Source organism: Centruroides vittatus, unplaced genomic scaffold, assembly GCF_030686945.1.
Source record: "Centruroides vittatus isolate TY-2023 unplaced genomic scaffold, ASM3068694v2 scaffold_861, whole genome shotgun sequence".
Lineage (NCBI taxonomy): Eukaryota > Metazoa > Arthropoda > Arachnida > Scorpiones > Buthidae > Centruroides > Centruroides vittatus.
Window position 1 is genome coordinate 2,303,099 of NW_027122718.1, and position 20,530 is coordinate 2,323,628.

At 32.0% G+C, this 20,530-nt stretch overlaps 1 protein-coding gene across 1 annotated transcript in view; it reads left to right on the forward strand.

Moving 5' to 3' along the window:
* The window catches only part of LOC136990207 (sushi, von Willebrand factor type A, EGF and pentraxin domain-containing protein 1-like), a 65,922-nt gene that overhangs the window by 39,432 nt on the left and 5,960 nt on the right, over positions 1 to 20,530 (forward strand). Inside the window, 9 exon segments of the mRNA XM_067288588.1 lie at positions 332 to 526; positions 2,416 to 2,610; positions 4,728 to 4,940; positions 10,331 to 10,669; positions 15,132 to 15,401; positions 16,049 to 16,222; positions 17,459 to 17,596; positions 18,491 to 18,664; positions 18,873 to 19,052. Coding sequence (XP_067144689.1) covers positions 332 to 526; positions 2,416 to 2,610; positions 4,728 to 4,940; positions 10,331 to 10,669; positions 15,132 to 15,401; positions 16,049 to 16,222; positions 17,459 to 17,596; positions 18,491 to 18,664; positions 18,873 to 19,052 — 1,878 coding nt within the window.

Consider the following 20,530-nt stretch of genomic DNA (forward strand, 5'->3'; position numbering starts at 1 on the left):
ACCTCCGACCTCAGCTTTCTATATCTGGTCTCTATTTTCGAGATTAATGGAGGACGGACGGACGGACGGACGAACGACAATGGGAATGCACTGTACAGGTCTGCAATTTGAAAATTGCAGTCCCATAAATAAGAAAATTATAAAATTAATTTTTATATTTCTTAATATTAATTTATTTTGGATATTTTTTAATTTATATAATCTTATTTTTTCTTAATTATTTTATTAAAAGATAATTTCGAGAGACTGTAATTTCAAGAAAATAGTCAGTATATAATGAAAAACCACTCGATAAATTGAATTAATTACTTCTTTTTGTAACGCATTGCAGAACCTTGTTCGTCTTTACCGGAAGTTCCGTGGATGGAAGTGGAAGTAGTAAAATTAGGCAAAGGGAACTATAGTTTGCCACACGGCACAGTGATCAGCGTGACTTGCAGTCGTGGACATCAGCTAAATATCGGCAACAAGACAGCCAGGTGTGTCCGAGGGCGATGGAAACCACGAGAGCCCGAATGTTTGCCGTGTACGTACTCCCAACATCCACAGAGGAGTCTAGATGTAGTACGTGTCTAAATTTCGATTAGTGAATAATAATGCAAAAGGAACCTAGCCGGGTTGCTTACTAATTAACCTTTTATATTCATAATCGTTTTTAATGCCTCGCTGGATCATATTCCCGAATATTTAATTCCGTACTCTCTTAGGCTGCGTTCAGACGGGCTCTTCCTACGTTACGTTACTTTACGTGTTGACAATCAAAGAAGCGGTTATTTAAGGCGCTACAAATAACTCCCCCTTTGGTTGGCCAGTCGTAACGTAACGTAACGTAAAGCCGGTACATACGTACCGGTATACCAGAGAGGAGCACTTGTTCGGGTGTACAGTACGTACTTGAACAGGTGAGCCTGTACCCGGCTTAAGAAGAACCTGTCTGAACACAGCCTCAGATAAATAAACTTTTGCATGTGTAAAACATGACCCTTCGTACGAACAAAAATATAATTAATTTAATATCGAATTTACATTATTCTAGTTGTAAACGAATGACTTTCATGAGGATTGTTTGTTTAAATGCATGCAACTAGAGTATTAAATTTCAAAAATATTACTTTCTTCCTCTCGTAAGTTAATTGTTAAAGTATTTAAATTTCAATTAAATTAAATTACTATATAATTTAATATTTTAATATAAATATAATTGCTAATGTATGCGTAAATATATTATCGATCATATAAATTACACCAAATTAATAATTTAAAACAGGATTTAGTTTATTTTAAATTCAAAAAAATTAATAGCAATATTTTATTATTTAATAACGTATAAATATAATTTACAAATAAGTTAATTAGATAATTTAAATTAAATCTTTATTATAATTAATTAACTTTTATATTCGTTTCCTCTCGGAAATTAAATATTTTACTCCGAAAAAGTAACGTTCAGCTTGTATTTCACCTGTTTTAACGCATTCAAAAATAATAAAAAGATTATAAATATTTTTAAATTAATCTTAATGAACGACTTATTAGATTACGTTATTTTTTTGAATTCTGCCATTTACTTTTCGAATTTTTATTTTATAAACGTGAAGGATAATCAAGAAGCATCGACGATGCAGGAACGTATTAAAATGCAAGGAATTAACACAAAGAAAAAGGCAATTTCGGGAATAAATTTCTCCCTTTTTCATAGAAACAGGTTATTATGAAAGTTTAAAATTTGTTTCTCGCAGCATTATCAGGAAGTTCAGTAGCATTTAAATAGAAATTAAACTAGACTTTCATCTTTAATTACATTTCACTGTCCATTCCTTTTGACTCGGATTCTTATTGTTCGGCGGATGAAATTTTTATTGGAACAAAAATCCTGGTAATATAAAAATTTTGTTTTATATCCTTTCAATTTATATCTTATCCAATTTAGTTATTTTTCAGACATGGCAACTTCTAACACGGCAGACAAAATTTAATAATATACTTCCTACAATAGCTTCGATGGTATCGATATCACTTTAACCGGATTCATCATTATAAATCACACTATATAACCATGCTATATGATTTCTTATCTAGATAAACAGATATATCATTTTTTCTATTATAAAAATTGTGGCTCATCATTTTTTATCTTCAAGAAAACTATTTGTAGATTATTCTTTCTATTACTTCTTCACCAATCACTTATACCAGTGTTTCCCAAAATTTTAGTACTGCCAACCTCCTGTTTCAGAATGAATTTTTGCCCATTGTCTTCCAACACCCTTCCTACCCCTTGTTTTTCATCATGCCCTTGTGTCTTCTACCCACTTAAGGGAGAGGTAGAGCCTATTTTGGGAATCACTGATCTATACTCTTCGTTAGTAATTTCTTTTTCAGAAAGAATTTTAGAAGAAATTTGTTTATTTTCAGCTTCGTGCCTGGCAAACAAGTTACAAAGTGGTGTCTATCATCACTTCCAAATGACAATTGATGAATATAAACCTATACCACACGGAGAACAAGTGACTATCATTTGTCTTCCTGGTTTTCAGTTGATGGGACCAGAATCTTTACGTTGTTGGTACGGCGAATGGGCAGTTGATAATTATCCCGAATGTATACCACGTGAGTCTTCCATATTTTTTTCATTTTTAATTACAAATATTAATAATACGTTAATGATGCTTTTAAAAAAAATATATTAAAATTTCAGCACGTGTTCTTATAATTTATCAGCTTAAAATCGTGAATAATTCAAACTTATTAAGAATTTTTGATCAAATTTTTCAACTCTAAGATTAAATTGCTACGGTTCTCTTAAAATTTTTCCCGAATTAACGTAGTTATAATAATGTATACAGTAAAACCTGTTCATAAGGGAAATCTGCCAAACCAGAAAAAATATTCCGTGGAATTCCGGCTTACACAGGTTTCACTGTATAATGTAAACAATATACAAAATAAGGGATTCTTATACAATTTATTATTTTCAATAATAAGCTACGCATTTTTCGCTGATAATTCATATTACAGTAAACCTGTTCAAAACGGAAACCTGATTAAATGGGAAAAATTCTTCGGAAAGCAGCCATTGTCGGTGTTTAAAAAACGAACACCTGTCCAAATCGGAAAGAAATATTCGGTATCGTGCGAGTCCGATTTACACAGGTTTCACTGTAGGCCTATATTAAACATTATACAGTGGCTATGTAAGATTTTGCTACATAAGTACGCCACAGACATTACAATTTTAAATTTTATAACTTAAATTCTGTTTTAAAGGAAGCAACAACGATTTGATTATAACGAATTGTTAACTTAAATTTCGAAACAATTAGAAAAAAAAACTGGTTTGAATGACGTCGACAGCTGAAAATACCGGTTGATTAAACTTGTACATATTTAATAAAACAATTTATTTATAAGAAAATAAAGGTTTTATATTTCCATCTTGGTACAATTCGTAGATATTTTCCAATCCATAAAAATCTTCTGATGATGTTGGCATCAATCAATGTCAAGAAGACTTTGTATTATTATTGAGTCGCTTTTTATCCTTAATACGATATGTCATGGAGATGTTACTCTATCCCATTCTTTTTTTTTAACTCCGAATTTCAAATTTTAATTCTTTTTTTTTTACTGGAAAACATCCATTTTCTTTATTTGTTATGTTAATCGACCGAAAGAAGAATTATTTTCGTTCCGTTATATTAATAAAACGAATCGTTTCTGCTATTTAAAATATTAATAAAATAATAAAAATTGGGAAAATTATATTAAATAATGGTTTTATTTTTGACGCCGAGCTTCAGAAGTTTAATTTCGAACTTTTCTCTTGTTTGGCGAGACACTTATTCGGAATCCAAACAGAGATGTGCGAAGGACGAAGCGACTAATGGAGAAAATTAAATCAAATATTGCTCTTGACGTATTTGCCCGTTGAAAATCTGAATTTTTATCGAAAGAAAGAAACTATTTCGATTTTTACTTCACGTTTCGATTTCTCTTTTGTCAACAAGCACTATCTACTCCAGACAGCTGCGGCTATATATCTCTCGCCATACTTTTCTGAAAACAAAATAATATATCTGGAAACAAAACCGGAGGTGACATATCATCTTGCTATGTCACTTTCCATTACTATGTTTTTTCCCCTGCAAAAGATTCTTATCACCAGAGTTCCAAGATAATTTTCAAAACTTAGATAAATGGAAGAGAGATATATCTTTAAAAGTGTTTTTTAGAACATTAGTAGACCTGTCCGTAAAGAAACAAAAAGTCCACATGTTCGGAATTTTAAGAATTATGCTAATTTATCCTTTGGTAAAATATTAAACCGAAAGTTTCATAAATTTTACTCAAACATGGAGATTCCATAAGGTTCGGCTCTTCGTAATTTTTATGTTAAGTGAATTTGCGTGTTCGTTAGTCCGAATAATAAAGTTACAAAGACTATTTGTTATTCAAAAATTGTATTATTATCCGTATAAAAAAAGGAATTTGATGTTTTATTAAGTATATAAGTCAAAACGTATAACGTCTAGTCGTAATTTTAAGCAAACTTTTTAAATTTTTCTACTAAACTTTATACTTAAACAAACTTTAATTGATGAGCTTACTTTATTAAATTGGCTAAGCGTGTTCATAGGATACTGGCAATTAAATGTTAGTTGCTGTCTTTAGTAAAATCGATAGACAGAAGTCGAGCGTTAAATGTTGAATTCTCTCTTTCCTTATAGGACCGTGTGAATTGCCTGTGATTCCAGATGGAAACTATCTCAGTGGTTATAGGGCAGGACTTACTATATCTCACGGTTCTTCAGTAGACTATGAATGTAAACCCAACTACGTTAAACCTACTGAAGAACCAGTTCGATGTTCTGAGGGACAGTTACGTCCTGAACCCCCTGCTTGCCATCATTACTCCATTTTGATCAATGCTGCCGGATTCGGTGAGTATCAAAGATACAAAGTTTTTATCCTATTCGCGTGTAAAGGATAGACAAATATAATTTGTAAAATATTCCAATATAAATGGGGTATTATGTATTAATAATAAGCAAAAGAGAAATCTCATTGAATGAGATATAAAAGTTAGGAATTGCGAGTAGAATGTAGGAAAAGATAGAAAGAAATGGTGAATAAAAGGCTATAAAAGATGATTGAGTGATTGAAAAAACTTGCTTTTGATAGAAACTCTTTCACATTTTCATGACAGAAAGACATGATAGATATCCTGTGCTAAGTATTGCCAAAGGTCACAACCGATAGCTGACCCGGGACTACATCGTTCTGCTTTGAAAATACCAAGAAAATTGTTATTAATATAAAAATAGTAATCAAATTTTTCAAGTTTTTAAGGTTAGGAATTGAATTTATTTCCAGATTTAATATTTAGTCATATTTTTAAAGTATAAGTAACAAGAGTTCAGCTAGGAAATTTAAGATAAAAATTTAAATTTAAAAATAATTTTCAATGTAATTAAGGTCTTCGTAATGCCGAATATACACCCAAAAAATGTTCTCGGAGGTGTAAAAATGTAAATTTTATAATGCTAAACGATAATTTATTCCATAATTGTTTTTATTTAATTACACAATTAACTCTTATTTACTTAAGAAATATGAAAGAAGTGACAAGTGAATAAGAATTGTAATTTCCAAATGTGAATATGGCCCATTAATTTTACTTTTTAGAACAATATCAGTTGATAATTATGGCGAAAAAACTTTTTAATTTTGTTTTATCTACGTTTAGCGGAATTACAGCTTTAATTAAACTCCATAAATATGTAAAGATATTATTTGTTAGATAGGAAATTCAAGAATTTTAAATATTTATATACGAATTTGCTTGTCATTAATGTGCATTCGGAAGAAAATAATAACCATCTGTGGAGAAGAATAAAATATATTTTATTCTTGGTTTCTATCAATAAAATATAACAATTCCATTAATGAAAAGGTCAGGTATCAAGTTATTCGTTAAGATAAAGTCAGCTGCAACTAGTGGAAGAATAAGACGGGATGCTCTATAGCAATATTATACTTGATGAAGGTTAAATGAAGAAAGTAGAGGAAATTTAAGAAGTAGAAATTGCATAAAAAATAATGAACGTATTATATTCAATACTTCTATAGTATCATTTTTCAACTTAAGATTTCTTTATTCAAATTTTCTTATGTAGCGTAATGCTAGTTTATAATCATTTAATATATTTCGAGATAAAGAATTATATTTACTTATACCGTGCAAGAGGATACAATATAAAACACGTTATTATATTTTACTCGTCTATTTTAAGACGTAACCTTCAAATGAATAAGTTTATTTTGTCGTGAAAGCAGCCAGTTGTAATTGTGGTTGCGTGTAACTCGCAGGGAGAAAAATACAGAAACCAGTTGCTTAACTTTCCAGGCAACATTTAAACTTTTAGTGGAGCCATCTGTTATTATGATATTTTATTTTTAAAAACTTTTTATAGTTTTAATTATTATAAAAGATTAATTTTGAAGGTAGGGATGGGTTTTATATATATTAAAAAATATATATATATTTGTAAATGCTTATAACGAGTAAAATCGTCATTAAATCCGACCCCACTCGAGATACGTCACACGACCTCCTCTACCTCCACACCCCGTCGATCTTTAACCAGCAAAATTTACTGTCGTCAATCCACCAAATACACAAATCTTCCTGCAAACTTTCAGAAATTTTCGACAAGAAGCATAAGAATTATTAAACTTCGAAATGGGTGAAAAATCGTGTCTCTATACTAACACACACTAACATCCATACATACAGAAAAAACCCCCGAACCCCCAAAAATGTAAAAATCTTGGTGGTCATTTTTTTGTCCGATCGCCATACTTTCCCTCTGTTATATACAGTAAAACCTGTCCAAACCGGAAAAAAATATTCGGTACCGTGCGATTCCGGTTTACACAGGTTTCAATATATAACAGAACCGGGAAAGTAATATATATATATATATTGTTATCATTTATATACAGGATAAAGTGATTTTTGACGACTGGATCAGTAACCGATACAGGTTGTTTCACTTTAAGCCAATTCGATCGGATCAGAGCACAAAAGCTGCTGTCAACTTTGACAGTATCATTTTAGTCATGTAAACATCTGAATTCATATCTATACAGTGAGGTTTAATGCAATTTTAACTGTCTAGAATGACAAATAGTGCAGAAATGTTGTTGGTTAGGAAGAAAATTGTTTCGTTTGAAAAATCGTACATTCCAGTTTGCTCAACGCTATCAATTATGAGAGAGTTTGAAGGCAAACACGTCAATTGTATGAATCTCCTGTGATTTGTCCCTTGATACGTCTGATAAATCTTGATGTACACGCTTCCCAAAGGATATATAAATATATATATTTATATGTTTTATCTATTTACCGTTTGAATCTTCTTGTAGCACCTGAGACACCGTTTGAATATTCTCGATGCGTGCCTTTAAAATGAAAATGCCTATTCGCTTTGTATTTTTTTATTTTTTATTTTTGTTTATAATTGCCTAAATTATTATCAAAATTATGTTTTTGTATATTTCTTAAATTTAATTTTTAAATGTAGTGTTTAAAATTGCTTATTGAATCCATACATAATGGGTACCATATGGAGCAGGAGGACTGGAAGTTTTGAGGAGCATCGAGGAAAATTTATTAGTGGGGCCTCAAAATATTTGCAAAAAAAATTTTTTTATCAAATTTTCTTAGAAATTTAAAAGTGTGGGCTCTTCTGAGAGCGGGCCCTCGGTCTGAACCGGCCCTGGTATGAAGCACCATTTCAAGACGAGCAGTTGTATTGTGATAACACTATAATTAATACAAAAACTATTTAGTCGATTATATATATATATAGTGCTCTAAATATGCCCTCGTAGGTATTTACTTGTAATACTAGAATTCAATTGTCGTTACATTTACCTCGAAAAGTTGACTCCAATGGAGTTTCGGTATTCGAACCCGGATTCGATTCGACATTCGAGAATCTAAGATTAGATCAAATTGTACAGTTGTATACAATTTGTAAACAAAGTAACGCGCTATAAAAGTTGGTATCAGCGTTTTGTATCCATCATTACCTCTTTACAGCCAAATGTACGAAGTACAATATAATCTATCTTTCCCAATACAATAATTCAGCCTTCTGGAAACTGTTGAGTTTTATTTATCTTCAATTCACTGATAAAAATCTCAGCAATCGAATGCTGTACTGTAAAGGAATAATCTCGTTTCTCTTCGAAGGGTGATCTTGTTTTTATTTTTATTTATGTTTAATACATCGATATCAATTGATTCGTGCGTCATTTATTCAAAGGTCAGGACACGAATCTATATTTAGAGAGCAATAAAAAACCGAAATAAATAAATACAAAGTAATAAATATTATATATACTTCAGTAAAACCTGTCTAAACGGAAAAAATTCTTAGAACGATACGATTTTCTATGTTAAAACCTGTTCAAAGCGGAAACCTGCCAAAACGGAAATATATTCGGTACCGTTCCATTCCGGCTTACACAGGTTTTACTGCATTTTAGAAAAATATTAATTATAGTGCATTTTAAATTCTGATTGTACTTTTTACGGTATATTTTAATTTTAATTTCCATATTCTATAAATTACGTTATTAAAATAATTGATTGTATTTTATTTCTTTTATTTAAGTAGAGTTGTAAAACCACAGATAAAACTATCGACAGAAGTTTTTGTAATCGGATTTTTAAGTATAAAAACTGATACTTGATATAATTGATTTCTTTTTTTTTGTATAATTTATAGAAGAATTCGTGTATTTTTCTTATTTTACGATTTAATGATGATTGTAAAGAAGACTAAATAGACAAAAAAATTTTTAAAGTTGATTGATTAACGCAAGACACTAAACACAGAAAGGCTACACGACTGGCTACAGTTTTGCCCATTTACGGGTGGCTGGCCCACAATTCGGTGATCGGTATGGAATGGAAAATAATGCTCTAAATATGTCCTCATAGGTTAACTACGATGAATTATGGGGATTTGAGAAGGATGCTCGGAAACCCATCACTAGCCGATTGTATAAAGCCACCGAACACTGGTTAGCACCTCGCCAACGTGGAATTTTCCGGGTTTTCTTCACGTTTGTAACACACTTAAATAGGGGATAGTTTCTCGCAAAAGACCTCCCCGAGGCACTCTTCCTCGGCAGAAGGCTTTGCTTATACGAATAAACCAAATCAAATCCAAGACAGATTATTTTTATTTTTATGTTTGTACTAAATTTGTAATTCAAACTTGGAATCAATTTTTTCCTCCTTTGACTTTAACGCCCTCATTCACGCAGGCGGATATTCGACATTTCATTTCGATTTTTCATATTTAATGGTCGTTTGACGGATTATGGGCTCTGAAATGTTACCTATGTTATGCAATATGTTACGTAGGATTGGTGATCAATCAGAAAAAAAACTCAAATAAATAAATAAAATTTATGCATCGATATCCTCGCATACAGTAAAACCTGTTCAAAACGGAAGCCTGCCAAAGCAAAAAAATATATTCAATACCTGCTATTCCGGCTTATACAGGTTTTACTGTAATTATGCATTGATTTTTAACGGTGCGATTTTAATTATCTCTAAATATATAAACCTAAACATTTATATAAATAATTGTTTTTTTTTAAATCTTCTGAAATAAGTTATAATGGAAAATATTTTACTAACTTTGAATTTTTAATATAAGTTCAAAAAAGAATATATTTTAATATTGCAATATCGATTTTATATATAATATATATATATAAAGTATATATTTTAATACTAAATTTAATATCTATAAATATTCTGTAAGTGTTATAATTCTGATAAATTGAAGCTGGCTTTTCGTATACAGTAAAACCTATCCAAAACGGAACCCGAATAAAACGGAAACTTGCCTAAACGGAAAAAGATTCTTCGGAATTGTCCGAAGAATTTTGCTATGTTTAAAAAAGAAACCTGTTTAAAGCGGAAACTTGCCAAACCGGAAATAATTATCCAGTCGGTGGCGCGTTATCCTATGGGCAAAATGGGCAATTGTCTATGGTCCCACCAATCTTTTACAAGAAAATATTTCCCCTCCGAAGAAAAATGTCTGATGTCGACAGTGTACACGGGACCCCCTAATTCAAATTTGCCTGGATTCCACGAAGAGATAATGCGCCACCCGATACAGTACCTTGCGATTCCGGTTTACACAGGTTTTACTGTACTAATTTTAAGGATCAGACCCGCTTAAATTATGGTATCTCCTTTGTTAATTGATGCATAGTTTTCTAATATTTTGAATAGATGGAATACAGGAGACTGATGTAAGATTTATTCCTCCAGAAGAGAGTGAGACCACAGATACAATTGATATTTTAACAGGAGATGGAAGAAGACCCTGCCAATCGCCCGAGAGATTACAGAATACCTTAATATATCCTGCAATTAGAAGTCTCCCCCCTTCGGTGACTCTGAGAGATCAAGAGGAGGTTGATCCTTCGCAGTTAATTGCAGAAAACGAGAAAACCCAACCTCATGGAACTGAAGTCAGATTCAAGTGTATTACTGGTATCACTGGAGAAAAAACGACATGGAAAATCGTCTGCCAAGATGGAGATTGGGTTGGAGGAACGTATAAATGTGGTGAGGCGCAATTTTATATATCAAAAATCGAGTGTATGTTATCGTGACATCGTCGCAATGCCGGGCTGCAATTTTTAGTCATATATATATTTTTTATTTTAAAAAATCACGTGACTTGTGGTCCGAAAGTTCGTACTGTACATAGTTAATCGGGGCTTCGACCCCGAAGCTTTCTATATCTAGTCTCGATTTTCATCTATCTAACTCCGTTCTCGAGATTAACGAAGGACAGACAGTCAGACAGGAATGTGCAGGCCTACAGTCTGAAAATTGCTGCCAAACAAACACACCTTTGCTCTTTAGAATCGCAAGTTTCGATTTCTCAATAGTCTCAACAAGTTTGACTTGACTAATTCAAAGAATATTTGTTGGATAATGATAAATTATTTTGCAAATTAAATTTACATCGGTTGCTTAATTATAATTTTATTAGTTGCGTGCATAAATTCGAATTTTTTTTGTGTGTGTTCGAACTTTTTCTTTTAATATATCAATTACTGTTTGAAAATGTTTAATTAGTGAATATATCGATTCCATTGTGAAAATTATGGGACACACAAAACTCGGAATTTTATTAATTTAATTTTAAAATCGAGATTTGAGGGCGGCAAAATACAGTAAAAATAACTTTTTACACGAAGTATTTAAATAATTATGAAAATTAAAAATGTTTTGATATAAATTTTAATTATTTTAATTATAATTTACAATTTTATAACATTTATTTCAATTAAAGCACGTATAGATTTTAAAATAATTATGTTTAACAATGATAAATTATTATTTTCACCTTTACTTTTTAAAAATATAGTAAAACCTGTTTAAAACGGAACCTTAATAAAGCGGAAACCTGTTTAGACAGAAAAAATTCTTCGGAAAACAGCGATTTTTCTGTGTTTAAAAAAAACCCTTCCAAACCGGAAAAAAATATTCGGTACCGTGCGAGTCCGGTTTACACGGGTTTTACTGTATTATTAAAAAACAAGAAAGTATAGTAAAACCTGTTTAAAACGAAAACCTGGAAAAAATTCTGTAAAACCCGAGTAAACCGGAATTGCAGCGTACCGACTCCCCTCTATTTAGGAAGGTTTCCGTTTTGGACAGGTTTTACCGTATTCGGTACCGCACGAGTCCGGTTTACAGAAGTTTTACTGTAGTAGAAACGATTGCAACTTGTAAAAATATACAAATTTTATTTCGTGGAATTGCAACAATCAATTTTCAATGAAGTGAAAATCAAAGAGGTAATGAAGGATGCTCTTTTGTTCATTTACTTTCCAATTTATAGTTACAAAAGGCAATTTAGAGTAGGACTCTTATCGTTTTCTAAACGTTTTATTTTTTTGCAAAGACAAGGAAAAAAAATAAAGAAAGCTTTCCAACAGCTTCAATTCCTGCGGTGACAGTTGGAGCACTTTAGATTGTCAACACGAGAAGTAAATCTGACTCTTACCGGGTAAATCCTACCATGTTGTCTCCAGCCAGTTTAAACCAGCATACTTTTGTTTGTCATCGTTTCTTGTTTTATATTCGCATTCATTTGAAATTCCAGCAACGTTTATTCTTAATTCCGCAACAATTTTTTATTCGTTTTAATTCTTGCTCTTTAAATATTGTGATATGACGAAAACTGTTACTACGAATTTCTTTTTCACCAAATTTGAAGCTTAATAACTTCTGTGCCCTTTGTCAAAAATTTCTGAAATTTTTCACGGGGTATAATGTATTAGGGGGGAATATTTCTAGAAATTTTCAGAAAAATCGGTTCATTGGTTCGGGAGATATGGCCCCACCCTTTTAATATCTTCCGAAACAACCTGGAGAATTATTAGGGATCAAAACAAGTAAAAAGTAAGGGAAAGTTCAGCAATAACGTTGGCAGATTATTATTATTATTTTTTTTAAATAAGCATACAGCCCCTTTACAGTTGGCTGCTTATAATTAAAATCAATGGAATGTCATTGCTAATTGTCTCACTGAAGATTCATAATGAAATCATCGCTTATTTTAAACGTATCATTCTTTAATTTTTGTGTTCATTTATCTTTTCTGAAGTCTTCCCGGACGTCTACAGAATTATTTCAACCGTAAAGAATTAAAATTTGGAAAAGACTAAAGCATTAACAGATTTGAATAATTGGCAGTTGTGAAAATCCATTTATTATTGAAATAAGTCGAAAATTTAAATTATTTTCGTCGGAATTTAGAAAGAAAAATCCATATATCTCTACTTCATTTACATTCATTTATCTAAACTATTTATCCATAAATACATAACCGACTAACTGAAGAGAATTTTTGGCGATTTTTCTTCGTCACATTCTCTCCAAACCTCCTTTTTATCACTTCCAGTTATATGCATAAAAATAGGAAAAAAAAGGGATCAATGACGTTATCAATCATCCAATGACGTCACTAAAATACCCGTTTTCGATTGAAACCATATTTTGTAATTACTAAATCAATTCGAACTAAATTTAACCTTGGTATGAAGATTAGAAGATTGTCACAGCCTTGTTTATAAATGCTTTTGTCTGACGAAATTTATCGTTAATAAAATGATATACACGAGTTAATTAATTTACATTTACTATACGAAAATTACGGCCATCACAATTATTAAATCCACAATAAAATTCCTAATTCACTCGAAACGGTGCCCAAAATCTCGTAAACCCAACATTAACCGTTATAAATGGTTTTTCACGGCCTACTGATTATTATAAATCAAATTTTTAGGAAGTATTAAAAATAATACAGTAAATATAAATAAGTCTGTGGTAATAAAAGCCATAAAATAATAGAAAATATTGAAATAAGTTTCGAATCGTTACGATCTTATCGATGTTTGAAGTAATTTATTCGCACGAATAAACGTAATTAAGAAATGAAAGAAGAAATAAATTAGAATTACTCGAAATTATTTACTCGAAGATTTCGTATTTGTTAAAATAATAAGTTCTTTCATCTGTTTTTTAAATCGCCTCGTCCAGTTTCTCCCTCCCTTACTTCCAATTCTTCACTTATAAAATCAATCATCGCTCATTCGATTTTAGAATGAAAATTCATTTCGAAAAGCTATTAATATTTAATATTTTTCTATTTATTTACGTTTGGTATGCGGTTTCTTTACCTTTATGGCAACGTATGAGAATTCCTCTTTATAAAGATGCGCATTATACATAAACACGCACGTTCTTAAGCTTTGTATATTATTTAATGTGTGCAATTTCTTATCCCAGCGATATTACTCTCTTTAGAAAAATAAAGAAGTTTTTCTTTCTGTTTGAAATATGTTTCAAGTAAGCTTGTTACCCTAGAGATAAATTTGTTGTCGGAATGAAATACATCCATTGTGAGCAAAGAGATCGAGACTTTTCTCATTTTTGAAGCTTTTCCACATTTATAACTCTGAATTTGTCGTAAACTAAGATTTTCTTTAAAGGCAAAAATAACCCGAAAGCTTTAAAGTAAAGCAGGATCGGGAGAAAAAATAAAGAGCGCAGTTTATCCTAAACATGGTTTTCCGTTTTATATATGAATGTACAGAAATATTCCTGATAAATATACCGTACACTACAGAAATTCCTGTAATAAAAAGAATCTGGTAGTAGAATTGATCATTCTTTTCGTATTTCTCGTATGAAATTCTTATATTTGTTCATTGATTGATTGATTAAAAATTTTTTGACGATCAATCGATAATATTGCTAGGAAGACAAAATTAATTATCTTATACAAAATCGATTTCATTTTCTTTTTTTACGTTCGAGTTTAATATTCAATTTTTAAGTATTGTGTCTAGTTTAAACCAATTCTTCGCGTAGGTAATCAAATTAATAAACTGTATATTCTCTTTATAAATCTAACTATTTCGAAAAGATTTCGGGATTTGTCTGTGGTTAAGCAGTCGTTTTCGGATATGGTCTCCATCACCTTAATATCTCGAAAATAAAAGGTCCGATTTTCCTGAAAATTTCTAAAATCATTTCCCCCTAATACACAAACGTCCCTGCAAAATTTCAGAAATATTCGACAAAAGGCGCAAGAGTTATTAAGCTTCGAAATTGGCGAACAGAATCCTGCCCCCGCACACGTTCATACATACAAAGCAAAAATGCAAAATCTTAGGGGTCATTTATTGACAGATCTCTATACTACTTAGCTTATGTTACATATCAGCCAAGAAGGTAAGAAAAGGAAGATTTTCTATACGAAATAAAGTAATTTTGCGTTAAAACTCCATCGATAAAATTGTTTTATAAATTTCATTTCTCTTTTCCGTGTTAACGAAGATTTTTCTAGCGTATTGATTATAGATAATCGAGACATTTGCTTAAATGCTAAGTTTAATAAGCTGTGTTTCACTAGAAAAATGTCAATCTTTAAAGAATTCATTTTGCAAAAAAGAAGAGAGAATCTTTGATTGAATTCCAAATTTTATTTTATTTTATTTTTCAGAAGCGGAACAGGAAACAATTCCTTTGGAAGAACGAAAGAACAAATCTTGTATATACAGGAACAGCGAGCCTCATCTCGTCGCCTTTCAGGGAGATCGAAAAATAACAGAAGAATTCAGCGAATTTCCGCCATTCACGGAATTGATTTTTCGATGTCGAGATATCGGAAAGTTTAGTTTAAGAGGCAGCATCCGACGAAGATGCGAAAACGGAGAATGGGACGGAGTAAAGCCATCGTGCTTTGGACTATCACAAGAGAACGATTATGCCCGTACGTCAGCCGTATTTTTTTCAAACAAATCTCTTTTCTATTTCGTTCCTTGTTTAGTTTTCTATAAAATTGATTGATTCGGTACCGTGCTTTTGACTGATTATTTCCGTAGAGAATTTTATACAGAAACAACCTGTCCAAAACGGATATTTTCTATGTTAAAAAACCTGTTCAAAATGGAAACTTATTCGGTTTGCACGGGTTTTACCGTATTTGTAACGTAACAAAACGCTTCCACAGTAATTTTCAGAAGACAATTGCTTCGAGCTAAATTAAAATTTACGCTTGTTAGAACTTAGTATAATCCATTTTAACCGAAAATATTGATTTAATAAGTTAATTTTTGGAGTTTTAAACGGAGATATTCTGTCATTTCACTACACCGAATAATTTGCTTACGTTCACAGAGCTTCCGTCCGTAAATACAAGTAATTAATTACATAAATATGAAAAACATACAGTAAAACCTGTCTAAACCGAACTCTCGCGATACCGAATATTTTTCCGGTTTGGCAGGTTTCCGTTTCGAACAGGTTTTACTGTAATATTCTATACATGTAAATTGAATACCCCCTAAATTATATTTCTGTTTAGTTGTTATTGGATTTATCTGGAATGATGGATATTTTTCGTGTATATTTTTCTAGTGGAAAAACCACCAACGATTCTATTTCGGCATCAACTGGGCCCCATAGCCCAAAGTAATGACGGAAAATTGATTGTATACCCAGGGACGATTCTTCATTTAGAGTGCTTGTGGATAAGAAAATATGGACAACCAAAATGGGAAATCAGTCATTCCTACAGAAAATATCCTGAAGGTGAGTGCTTTTGATATACTCTATCATATCCAGGATTTATCACCTGAAAATTTATAAATTTATAACCCAGTAAAAATACTGTAATTCTTTTTCTTGATCGAGAAAAATTTAATTTTCTTTTTAAATAATTTAATTATTTTAATATTAGAAAACGAACTGTAAGACTGTAAACCAGTGGTGCAAAAACGCCAATTGCCTGGGAAAACTAATTTTTTTATAAGAACCAACACATTTCCCAGAAGAAAAACGTCTGAAGTCAACACTGTACGTGGGGCCTCTAATTCAAATTTGCCTGTGCCCCATAAAGCTATAACGCGCCACTGCCGTAAACCAAGATATTAGCCTGTGCTACTGTAAACTGTAAACATTAAGTAGTATACTGTAAACTTAAGTTTTAAGCTGTTAAATTTCATTGCCGATAGAGAAAAGTATTACATATAATTACCGAATTTTCCGGCGTATAAGATGCATCCCACTTTCCAAAGATATTTTTTGAAAAAAAAACAAAAATTTTAATACATTTCTAATTTACTTTATTGTAATTTTCATACAGTTGGTGTGTAAAATGTATTTAGGTACAAGAACAACAACAGCATTGCAACAATGCCGGACTACGATTTGCAATAATCTTTTAATTTTAAAAAATCACGTTACTTCCGGTCCAGCCCGGAAGTTCGTACATAATTAATTAGGGACTCCCGCCCCTAAGTTTTCCATATCCGGTCTGGATTTTAGTGGTGTCTTGCCCCTGTACATCACACTTCTCCCGATAACAATCGAGTCATGCCGGTCATCTATCGCCGAAGAGAAAATTTTGAATTGAAATCACGTGACATCTGGTCAAGACCGGAAGTGCGTATATGGTTAATCAGGCCTATTCCCATATATGATCTCGATTTCCATCTATCTAATTCCGTTCTCGAGAAGAACGAAGGAGAAACAGAGGGGGAAGTATTAGTCTGAAATTCGAAAATTGCAGCCCAATAAAAATATATTCTTTATATTTGACGTGGTATAAGACTCACCCCGTTTTCAGACATTGTTTCTTGTAAAATTGCGTCTTACACGTCAACAAATATGGTAGTATCTTAATAATTTCTGCGTTATTCAGACGATTCTAATTTCACTTCATTGATACTTTCAAAGCATTTATTTATCTACGCGTTTAACCGAGGAAATGAAATGATTTGTAAATGAATTTATAGATAAGTTGCTGATATTTTAAATGTTTAATAGGTTGGACAAACGAGCCAGGAAGAGATCCGCAGTTAGAATATCGTTTATCAATTTACCACGCTCAAAAAGACGATTCCGGTAGATTTAATTGTATCACTCCAATGGGACATAGTCACGGTGTAGATATCGTCGTATCAGGTAATTTTTTTAATATAAAAATTTAAATACAAAGAGCAAAACCATTCAAAAATTACTAAATAATTTAATTATGTAGAGACTTAGTAATTACTGGGACGTCAATTTTTATTAGACTGGTGAAAAAGTGATGCCAGATAAGAAATCGATTTTGTAGGCGTAAAACTGCATTTAAAATTTACAAGAGCGATAATTACGAATCAATTAACGTCTGTACGTATGCATATACTATCTAAAAGGCATATTAATGCTACGAAATTACGTTAATGACGAAATCATTAAAACTACCCTCAAAATCAGTATTGATTAATGATAAAAAAATATTTACATGTTGGTTTATCTAAGGTGACTTGTTAGAAAATGGCTTACAATTGTATATTTTTTAATCCAAATTTTAAAATTTTGAAGTGGGTAATTTTTAAAATCCATAAAACTTGTTTGTTTGTATATAATGCAACTTGCCAGCCATCTTCCAATGGGGGTATAAAACCCAGGAGACTGGGTGTTATACCTCCCAGTCTCCTTGGAGTCTGAAGGTCCCATAGAAAGGTGAAGTTTCCTATAGAAAGGCAAAGTTTCCCATAGAAAGGTGAAGCTTCCTATAGAAAGGTGAAGTTTCCCATAGAAAGGTGAAGCTTCCTATAGAAAGGTGAAGTTTCTTATAAATAGGTGAAGAAAACCCGGAAAATTCCCTGTGATGAGCCCGTTGGCGACGAACTATCAGTGTTCGGTGGTTCCACGAGATCGATCTCAACTACCGTAATTTAGTCTCTCGCTTACATAAAACACTAATACAAAAACAATAATTATTGTTATTACTCTTGTTAACTCTTTCTTACTAAATAATTTTAACGATAATATTAATAAATTAGAAAAAATTTTCTCTGCGATTTGTAGCTGTTCACTGCCCCCCACTAACAGAAGTGCCTGGTCTTCATATCAGCAACCCTAGCACAAAAATGGAAACCAAAGTGATATTTTCATGCAAAAATGGACAATCGCTCATCGGTAGCGAGCAAGCAACATGTCTTCCATCTGGAAATTGGTCGGCGCCTCCTCCGACTTGCCGAGGTCAGTTGACAATATATTTTAATTCCTCTATATCCCAATTTAATAAAAGTTGGCATAAGAACCAATTGAAAGTGATAAATGTTTCTATTTTCTTCTTGACTTGGCACGAGGCAACAGGTGGCAAAAGATCGAAATGAAAATCGATAGAAGAATATTAACTTCCATGTTCCTGCTTTCATATTAACAGATTTTTGTTTTGTTTTCGTAGTTACCCAATGCCGTGATATAACCAATGAAACGGATCCTCTGATAACGATCGAATTGTCCGGATTAGAAGTTGGAGCAAAAGCCGTATTCAGTTGCCCTAAAGGATATGGACTGAGGGGTGAAGGCGAATTAATATGTCTCGATACCGGACAGTGGTCCTCTGCGGTTCCTAGATGCGAGGGTTCGTGAAAGTTTTCTTAATTTTTGTGTGTCCACGACTGTATAATATTATATTTTGAATTTGATCAACATACAGTTAGATCTGTATGTCGATACAGATCGAATTGTATGTTGGAGGAGGGCAAAAATTTCTCATTGTCGGACTTCGAGTGGATGTACTGTACTGTACAAAATACAGTGTATTTGTTGTCTCCCTCTGCGCCCATATACTAGCATTTACTCGTAGGCCTATGTTTGTTTTGAATGATTTTAGTAACATTTATAAATTAATACAAATGATCTGTTAGAGGATGTTCATAAATGACGTCCACACTGAAAGGGGAGGGGGTTACGGAAACTTGGACAAACTGGGGCAAGAGGAGGGGAGAGTAAAAATTTCGAGAAAAATGCAGAGGTAATTTATGGACAGCCCCTTAAGAGTGATTAAGTTTATGTATAAGGTCATAGGTATGAAGGTATGTAGAAGGGGTAAAGTTAGAAATACACAGTGAAACTTGTCCAAAACGGAAACCTTCCTAAACGGAAAAACTTCTTCGAAACCGACCGATTTTCTGTGTTATAAACAAACCTGTTTAACACGGAAATCTGCCAAACCGGATAAAATATTCGGTACCGTGCGATTCCGGTTTATACAGGTTTACAGTAGCTAAGACCTTTTTCCCCAATCTTATATCTTTAGTATTTTCAAATTTATTTAAGGTAAATTTACTGTTTTTTCTTCTTTTTTATCGCTCTAAAAATATATAATGTAGAGAAAAAAACATATACAGTAGATATATCCGTAGTACTCGGAAAGATATAGATGTAAATAAACGCTTGTATTTGGAATTGGAAGAGGAAACTGCTCCTTGTTTCAGCGATTAATCCTTCTAAATAGAAATGACAGACCGTAAACAGACCGTAGAAAGGTTTATAATGATGAATGAATTCAAAATTTTATAAAATGAATGACAAAGTGAAAAATTTTTCTACGCGAAATGAGAAAATAGAATGGGATTATTGCGTGAGATGTGGATAGAGAGATGTAAATCTCCAAACAGGTCTGTGTGATGGGTATATAAAATGATAAACAGTTGTTGAAATATGAAGAAATTGCACTTAAAAAAATGGAAAAATATTAATTCCATAAATTCTATTAAAAATAAGTATTATATTACCATTTAATTCGGAATTTTATCGCGTGTAATAGTAGTTTCACGCGCGCGGATTGTTTTAATTGTCATAATATCCTATATAGTAAACCTGTGTAAGCCGGAATCGTACGGTACCAAATATTTTTCCGTTTAGGCAGGTTTCCTTTTGGACGGGTTTTACAAAATACATTATTTTCAATTTTAAAAATATCACTCCACAGTAGACCCTCGATTTAACGTGTCTGCCATTGCATATAAAGTTCGTTAAATCGAGGGTTTACTGTATTTAACAAAGATAAGGATACGTAAGTCTATATTTCTTATTATATATTAAATGTAGAATAAT